Source organism: Stegostoma tigrinum, chromosome 3 (genome assembly GCF_030684315.1).
Source record: "Stegostoma tigrinum isolate sSteTig4 chromosome 3, sSteTig4.hap1, whole genome shotgun sequence".
In the NCBI taxonomy this organism is placed as follows: Eukaryota; Metazoa; Chordata; class Chondrichthyes; order Orectolobiformes; family Stegostomatidae; genus Stegostoma; species Stegostoma tigrinum.
In genome coordinates, this window is record NC_081356.1 from 123307328 (window position 1) to 123316479 (window position 9152).

General features: G+C 41.4%; 1 protein-coding gene across 5 annotated transcripts in view; it reads right to left on the reverse strand.

Annotated features, from left to right (window-relative positions):
• Positions 1-8175, reverse strand: part of cep44 (centrosomal protein 44) — a 73814-nt gene extending 65639 nt beyond the window's left edge. The window contains exons 1-2 of one of the 5 annotated variants that reach the window (XM_059644871.1): positions 7402-8175; positions 1603-1698 (exon numbers count right to left, since the gene is read on the reverse strand). In XM_059644871.1, the coding sequence (XP_059500854.1) occupies positions 1603-1691 (89 nt within the window). In that variant the 5' untranslated portion in view covers positions 1692-1698; positions 7402-8175. Of the gene's footprint in view, positions 1-1602; positions 1699-7401 lie in introns of those variants that run through there. The other 4 variants (XM_059644868.1, XM_059644869.1, XM_059644872.1 and 1 more) reach the window with 4 other exon arrangements.
• Positions 8176-9152: the final 977 nt, after the last annotated feature.

Sequence of the window (9152 nt, forward strand, 5' to 3'; positions counted from 1 at the left end):
TGTCAAAATTGAGGGATTCCTTCTCTACTGGCATTGTGGGTCTACCTGTACATGGACTGCAGCGGTTCAAGGAGACAGCGCATCACCACAGGGAACGAGGGACAAGCAGCCAGAGGCACTTATTCCCCATGAATGAATTTAATTAAAAAATTGCAACGTAAATCAACCCAGAAGAATGGAAGGAGTTTGGAAAATGCAATAAAGTCATGGAGTCACAGACAGGAAATCAAGTTGGCCATCACCTTCCTTGTTCCATAAAGTCAATTCTATGTCCCTAGAGATTCTGAGCAATATGAAAGATATTGGTTTATGGATTTTCATTGTGTTTGATCTTAAGTTCAAATCCCTGGCTTCACAATGCAAGAACACATTCAAATGCCTGAATACATGCTAGGTAACAAACTTTGTCTAATTAGCATTATTGGTGAAAGTTTTATTGTAACCTATTGCAAAGATTAATAAACTTTGATTTTTTTTTTAAAAATCAATAACCAGACAGTCAAAAGAGCTGTAGTGAGTCCTCAAAGTATGGCAGTTTAAGCATCGAAATACTATAATTGGTTAATATATTGAACACTGATATTATCCCAGTTCCTGTTCCAACTATATTGACACTGGCAAAGCCAACATTCACTGCTTCTCCATAATTGTCCTAGATTTTTTTATTGAAATTTGATACAATCAAGTCACACGTGGGCCACACGGTAAAGCAGTTTTCATTGCCAAGAAAGCGTAAGGGAACCAATTAGGTTTTTACAATGAATTGACAGCTTCGTGACCACTTTTACCTATATCAGCTTTATATTTCCAGATTTCTTTTTAAAATAAAATCAAACAATCAAGCCAAACTTTTTTAAGATTGTAAAATATCTACTACCTGCCTGTTTGCCACAAGCAGTCTCCCTGTTGCTCTCATTTAGAGCAAAACACAAAGAATTTTTAAAACCAAAAGAAAGTTGCTGGAAGAACAAAAACAAAGTTGCCGGCAAAGCTCAGCAGGTCTGGCAGCATCTGTGAAGGAGAAAACAGATTTAATGTTTCAGGTCCGGTGACCCTTCCTCAGAACTGAGAACTACCCAGTTCTCTCTTTCTCCTTCACGGATGCTGCCAGACCCACTCAGCGTTTACAGCAACTTTGTTTATGTACAAGGAATTTCAACCTGAATTTAAAGCACTGCAGGTCATGGGTTTAAATAAACCACTCCAGAAATTTGAACACATTCATACTGATGCATTAGTATACCTGAAATAGTACTGCACAGTCAAATGCCATGTTAAACCAAGCTTCATTTGCCTTTCAGGTGGACATAAGAAATCAAAAGACTACAATTTCAAAGGTATCAGTGGAGTCCTCCAATGTCCTGGCCAAAATTATGCACAAAAAGAATTATCAGGTCATGGTCTCTTTGTCTTTGTGGGTTATGATTATGTGCAAATTTTTGCCACATTTCAACGGATTACACTTCAAAACTGTTCAACTGGCTGCATCATGCTATGTAACAGAGTAGTAAAAGGTGTTACATAAATATCAAAAAATGGATCACTTTCTTTTAAGCTTTTAACCTATTGAAATGATAATAGTGCTGCATTAATGTTTCTTACCCATTATAATCAATATCTTGAGGATAATTCAATGAACGAACTCCTTGTTCTAATTTTCGAAGTGCTCCCTTCAAATCGCCAGTTGTCATCTTACGCCTATAACATGAGCAACAGGGTCATGTAAATAGTTACAAAAGAATGTGGGCTTATTCTAGGTCATTGTAATTTGCTAAATGGTGTTCTACGGTTTCATAATTTTTGCTAACCAGTGAATGCCAGCAGTGTTCATAAGCAAACAGAAATAGAAAATATGTGCCCAATGATGCTTCACATAGAAGCATTTCACCCAGTAACTTCAAGATAACAAAGTGTGGAGCTGGATGAACGCAGCAGGCCAAGCAGCATCTTAGGAGTACAAAAGCTGATGTTTCGGGCCTAGACCCTTCATCAGAAAAGGGGGATGGGGAGAGGAGTCTGAAATAAATAAGGAGAGAGGGGGAAGCGGACCAAAGATAGATAGAGAAGATAGGTGGAGAGGAGAGTACGGGTGGGGAGGTAGGGATAGGTCAGTCCAGGGAGGACGGTCAGGTCAAGGGGACGGGTGGCATCATTATGGCACTGCAGGAGGCCCAGGATGGACATGTCGTCTAAGGAATGGGAGGGGGGAGTTGAAATGGTTCGCGACTGGGAGGTGCAGTTGTTTATTGTGAACCATGGCAGTTGGTGCAATTTAAATAAGTTTAGTTTATTAATAAAATCTGGAATTGAAAGATAGTCTTAATAATAGTGACCATGAAGCTGTCATTGATTGTTATTTAAAAAAGCAATTTGGTTTACGATTTCCTTAAGGGGAAGAAACTCTGCCATTCTTACCTGGTCTAGCCTATGTGTGGCTTTGCCAGACTCTCAGCAGCGTGGGTGACTCTTTGCTGTCCTCAGAAATGATCTGGTGGGCCATTCGCGGCAAGGGCAATTACAGCTCAGCAAAACTGCTGGCCTTTTCAGTAAAACTGATGTCACGTTAAAGAATTAGAAACAGAAAGATTCGCTGGAGATTTTTCAGACTGTTCTCTTGAAGAATAGAAAGCTGGAAGGAGATCTGACTGAGCTATTCAAAATTGAGAGGTGTGGACAGACTAAACACAGAATATGTTCCTACTTGTGAAAGAATTGAGAATGAGGGTGCAGTAAAGTAATTTGTAAAAGAAGCAAATGTGGTGAAGAAAAGCTTTTGCATATAATAAATTGTTAGGATCTGAAAAGCACTGCCAGATATTGTGGTGGAGGCAGGTTTGATCGAGCCATTCAAAATGGAAGTAGATGACTAATAAAAGGAACAAAAACACTGTAATGAGGACGATGCAGGAGAATCAAATCCTGATGGGGTTTATGCTAAGTTTTCAGAAGGAACAGTTGTATTAATTTTACCTTCTAGAATTCCCGAGATTCCAGAACAATCTTTCTGGATATGAAGATGGCAATTGCAACCTTCACTCTACAGCAAGAACACCGTTCCTCAGAAAAGTAGACCAAAATTGCATGCAACATTTTAGGTGTGGCCTTAGAAATTTCTTGTATAATGACAGCTGGACATCCTTGTTCCTACACTTGAATCTTCTTGTTGCAGAGGTCAACATACAGTTTGTCTTCTTTACTGCTTGCTACACCTGCATGCTTACTTTCAGCGACTGCTAAACAATGACACCCTGGTCTCATTGGACATTCCCCTCCCTCAGTTTACAGCCATTCACATAATAATCTCCCTTCATATTTTTGCTATCAATGTGGATAACCTGCCTGATCCATCATTCATTATGTTCATGGCTAACCACCTAACTCAATAGTCTGTTCCTGCTGTTCCTCCTATCTTTTAATCCCTTTACTCTCAAGTGCTAAACTGAACTCCTTCTTGAAATCATAAAATGCCTTGACTGCACTCTGTGGCTGAGAGTTCCACAGGCTCAAAACTTCCTGGGTGAAGAAATCTGTCCTCATCTCAGTCCTTCATGGTCCACCTATATCTTCAGACTGTGACTCCGACTTCTTAACTGTCCCATCATTGGGAACATTCTTCCTTCATCAATTCTGTCTAGGCCTATTAGAAATTGATATGTTTCTTTGAGATTCCTCTGTCATTCTTCTGAACTTCAGCATATAATCCTAACCAATTCAACCTATCCTCATACAACAGTACTGCCATCCCAGTAAATCAGTCTGGTAAGCCCTCACTACATTAACTCTCCAGAAAAACATAATTCCTCAGATAAGGAGACCAAAAGTGTGCTCAATATTCCAGATACGTTGTGGTTGGTTGTTCCACAGGCGTTTCATTACTCTGTTGGATAACATCGGTGCAGTCTCCAATGAAGTGCTGTTGTGTTTTCCCACCTGTTTTTTGAACTCTGGTGTCCCTTGAGCCGGATTACCTCACTCCTGGTTTTTCTTCGCAATGGAGCGTATAGGGGTCTAGCTTTCTTAGTGGAGTGCCTACGCCACTACACCATCCCAATATACTATCTCCAAGCCCAAGTGATTTCATTTTACACGCTGCCTGACCCGCTGTGATCTCCAGCATTTTTTTGTTTTTGGAACACATTCCAGCATATGCAGTAACTTGTTACTGTTTTAGCCACATTTCCCATCTCACATAGCCTCTCTACAGAGACAATGGTCCTCAAAATCATTCAAACCCATTTCCCATCCTGTATTATCTTTCCGTAATTCCTTAGTTTGAAACCTCATTGCAGCCTATAATTTAATAAACGTTGACATTGAGTTGCCCAGTATCACCTGATGAGGGCCAGCGTCACATGTGCCTCCATGTTTAAGACCAGCAGCAAAGTAATTATCGAACACGCCGCCCCAATCAAACTAAAATAAAAATCACTAAACCAAGAGGAACCTCCCAGCTATATGACAATATTATGTCTTCTCTGCAGTCTCACTGGACCTGGACAGAGTCTAGCTGAGAGATGTGAATTCAGACAGCCCATTTCATCAAAGTACCAAAACAACAGCAATGTGACCTTATTTCAAATGTGTCCAAGAAATGCTGGCATTCATTGAAAGGACAGCATTAACTTCACGCCCCTAACTGCCCTTGAAAGATTTCAGGTCAGTTGCCCTCTAGAACTGCTACATTTTTTAGGAATGAAGTGCTTGGACTTTGACCCAGTGATTGTGAAAATGCAACAATTTTTTTTCCCAAATCAGGATGATGTGTGATTTGGAGAGAAACCTGTAGGTGGGTGATACTCCCATGCATCAATTGCTTGTATCAAACCAGGTGGTAGTGGTCATGATTTGGAAGATGCTGTCAAAAGTGGTATTAGTGAATTGCTACATTGCATTTGGTAGATGCCTTGGGACTTGTAGATGAGGAACAAGCTTTCAAGAGCAGGGAGGTGGACTGTAAGAATTCCTGGCCTCTGACTTAACCTAGTGAGCAAAGTATTTGTACAGCTGATCTATAGCTTGTTGCCTTGATGTCAAGGCAGTCAGTCTTATCACTGAAGTTCTGTTCTTTTGTCCATGTTTGGAGTAAGGCTTTAATGAGATCAGAAGTCAAGTGTACCTGGCAGGATTCAAAATGAGCAGGTTACTTCTGAACAACTGCCACTTGATGTTTCATTATGGTCATCTTTAATCTGCATAAAGATTGCGCAAATCAAAATAGTAACAATATCATACAGGAGGAATTCCTGGATGGTATATAGGATGGTTTTCTGGACCAATATATTAAGGACCTAACAGAAAACATCCTGATATTATCCAATGAAAAAGGAATAATTGGCAATCTAGCTGTCCGAGGCCCCATGTGGCTGAATGACCACAATAAATTTGTGTTCTTTATCAAAATAGAGAGTGATGTAGTTGATTTTGGTTCTCGGGTCCAGAAGCTAAATAGAGAAAATTATGATAGTAAAAGGCATGAGGTTGCTGTGACATTAGATTGAAGACGTTGCTTAAAAGGGTGAGGGCGGTAAAGCAACAGCAAATATAAACAAACCATATGGGTGAACTGCAACTGTTATTCATTCATATCTGTTGCAAAAGTAAAATGGGAAAGGTGGCCAAATCATGGTTTACAAAGGAAATTACAGGTAGCATTAGATCCAAAGACAAGACAAAAATTGGCCAGAGACCTCAGGTTTGGGAGCATTTAGAATTCAGCAAACGAGGGCACAGGGATTGATTCAGAAAGGGAAAATAGGGTTTGAGATGAGCTTGTGGGGAATATAAAAACTAACTATAAACGTTTCTATAGTTATTTGAAGAGAAGAGAAAAGATAAGTGAAGACAACCATATCTCACTTACAATAAGAAACAGTGGGATTCATAATGGAGGACAAGGAAACGGCTGATCAACTAAAAACAGTCTGTTTTCACAAAGGAAGACAGAGTATAGCATCAACCAGAAATGCTGGGAAACACAGATTAATGAGGGAGAAAGTGAAGGAAATTAGTACTAGTAGGGAAATGGTGTTGCAGAAATTGATGATTAAAAGCAGATAAAATCCCAGGATCCGATATTCTATATCCCAGAGTACATATGGAAGTGGCCTTGGAAAGAGTGAATGCATTGGTGGTCATCTTCCAAAATTCTATAGACTATGTAACAGGTTGTACAGATTAGAGGGTAGCTAAGATAATTCTCCTGTTCAAAAAGGAAGACAAAGGGAAATCAGGATTAATGGGCCAATCAGTCTGACGTTGGTCATGGCGAAGTGTTAGATTCCACCACAAAAATCACAATAGATGAACACTTTGAAAACAGTGACAGGATCATACAACATTGATTTACGAAAAGGAAATCATGCTTGACATATTTGGGATTTTTTGAGAATGTGACTCTTGAATTGATGAAGGGGAGCCAATGGAGGTGTTTTATTTGGACTTTCAGGAGGTAATCAACAAAGAGTCATATGGACTCGAAACATTAGTTTCCTTTATCTCCATGGATGCTGCCTGACCTGCTATGATTTCCAGCACTTTTTGTTTTCAGTGATTAAAGCAGTACTTTTCTTCCCTTTTTAAGACAGTCTCTCAGTATTGAAGATTACTTGTTCCCATTCTCGCTCAAATGGTTTCTGCAATAGTTTGTCGGAGTTTGCAAATTCATGCACATGTTTGCAATAAAGCATCAATATGTTTGATGACAACTCGAATGAACAATCAGCATTTGGTTTGATTCAAGAGATTATGGGAGTGGGAAAATGGGGTTGGAGAGCAGGACTTTGATTCAGGAGCAATAGAGACTAAGGCAGCTGACGGAGTGGCATTGGATAATGGAGCTATGATCAGAAAGCATGAGGGGCTGGGGGAGATAGGGAAATAGAGTTAGATAGCAGTATTTGACAACGGACGTGGGAAATTCAGTTAGAAATCGGGGCTGTTATCTGAGGATATGAGGAAATGGGATCAGAGAGCAGGGCTCGGACCCAGGGAAACAGGGTTACAAGTCAGGGTTCGAATTGTGTCAGAGGGCAGACTCTATACAGGAAGAGACAAAGTTGTGTTACAGGACAAGACTGATAGAGAGACAATGAAGAATGTAAAAGATGTGGAAATGGGGTTACAGAACAGGGCCTTGCCCTGGGAATGGGGAAATAGAGTCGGACGGCAGGGAGCTACCCTGAAGATGGGGGGTCAGGAAGAAGAATTAAAGCCCTGGGAGATGGAATCAAAGAGTCGGGGGCAGCTGGGGTCTCACTCTAGAGTGGGGTGGGGCAAAGTTAAACTGATTAGGGTCAGTATGACGGAGGCTATGGTTATAGGCAGTCAGGGCACCATGGTGAGTGTTGAGGATAACCTGAACCGGGCACTGGGTTTATCGGTAAGCTGACCGAACTCTCTCACCTGCCGGCCTGGCTTTCGTCTTCCCCGACTCGACTTTGAAGTTGTTATCGAACGGTCCGTGGGTTGCTAGATCAGTCCAACGTGCGCTTCTTAGGGGAGCAGTAGGTCGGTTTGAATTTGATTGACAGGTTTCTCTCTCTCTCTGTATCCCCGCGGGTCTGCAGCGGGCGCCTCGCGCGCTCGGTTTGAATTTGATTGACAGGTTTCCCCCTAACGGCCTCCTGGCTGCTTTCCTCACCGTTCCGGCTTCTTCTCCGTCTGCCAGTCGATCCATTAGCTCTCCGTTCCGCCCCGCATATTCGCCAGCGTACAACGTCTCTGTCTCTCTCTCTCTCTCTCTCTCGCTCTCGGTTTTAGACAGAGGCAACAGCCGTTCTTTCTTAAAAAAAAACACGGTTCTTCCTCCTCTCCTCGCAATTAACAAAAACGACCTGTTACACTTTGCCGATATTGGAGGATGCCTTTTTTTCCCTCCATTGATGGAATCTGCCCCTGCGTCTTCAAAAATAGGGATCTCACTATGGCACCAAGTTGCATTTATAGCCAACATTCAATGCCAACATAGCCAGCGACAAGGAATCTCATAGGAAAATAAACGTGGTCAAAAAGTTAATCCTGAAGGCGATGCGGAGACAGGAATCTGGCATATTAATACACAAATCACTGAATGTGGATTGAGAAAATGGTTAATAAAGCTCAGCAGATCCTTAACACTTTACCTGACCAATATATTCGGTCATCTGCCCTTTTCGAATGGAAAAAAAAACTGCGAATGCTGGAGATTGGAAACGTAAAGAGAAATTGCTGGGAAAAACTCAGGTCTGGCAGTATCTGGGAAGAAAGCAGAGTGAACGATTCACGCCGAAACTTGCATTTTTATAGCACCTTCTGTCAAGAATTTGTCAAGATTGCTTTACAGCCAATGACGTTATTTTTGGAGTGGAGTCATTGTTGCAATTTCAGGAGTGTGGAAGTAATTTGTTCACAATAGTTCTACAAACAGCAATATGATAATACACGAATAGAGCTATACAGCATTGGAAAGACCCTTCGGTCCAACTCATCCATGACAGGCAGATATCCTGAATTAATCTAGTCCCAGTTGCCAGTATTTGACCATATGTCGCTAAACCCTTTGTGTACCCATCCAGATGCCTTTTAAATGTTGCAATTGAACCAGCCACCACCACTTCCTCTGGCAGTTCAGTCCAGACATGTACCATCCTCTACATGAAAAAATTGCTGATTAGGTTCCTTTTAGATCCTTTGCAACTCACCTTAAATCTTTGCCCTCTAGTTTTGGACCACCCAACGCTGTGGAAAATACCTTAGCTCTTCACCCTATCTATGCCCCTCATGACTTCATAAACTTCTTTGAGGTCACCTCTCAACCTCCTATGCTCTAGGGACAACAGTCCCAGCCTATTCAGCCTCAACCCATAGCTCAAAGCCTCCATCCCTGGCAACATGCTTCTAAATATTTTCTGGATCCTTCCAAGTTTCACAACAGCCTTCCTATAGCAGGGAGACCAGAATTGAACTCATTATTCCAAAGTGTCCTAAGTAATATCCTATAAAGCCACAACATGACGTCCCAACTCCCATACTCAATGCACTGACCAGTAAAGGCAAGCATACCAAATGCCTTTTTCATTATCCAGTCTACCTGCAACTCTGCCTTCAAGGAACTAGGAGTAGGCACTAAGATAGCAAGCTGTAGAGCTAGATGAACACAGCAGGCCAAGCAGCAT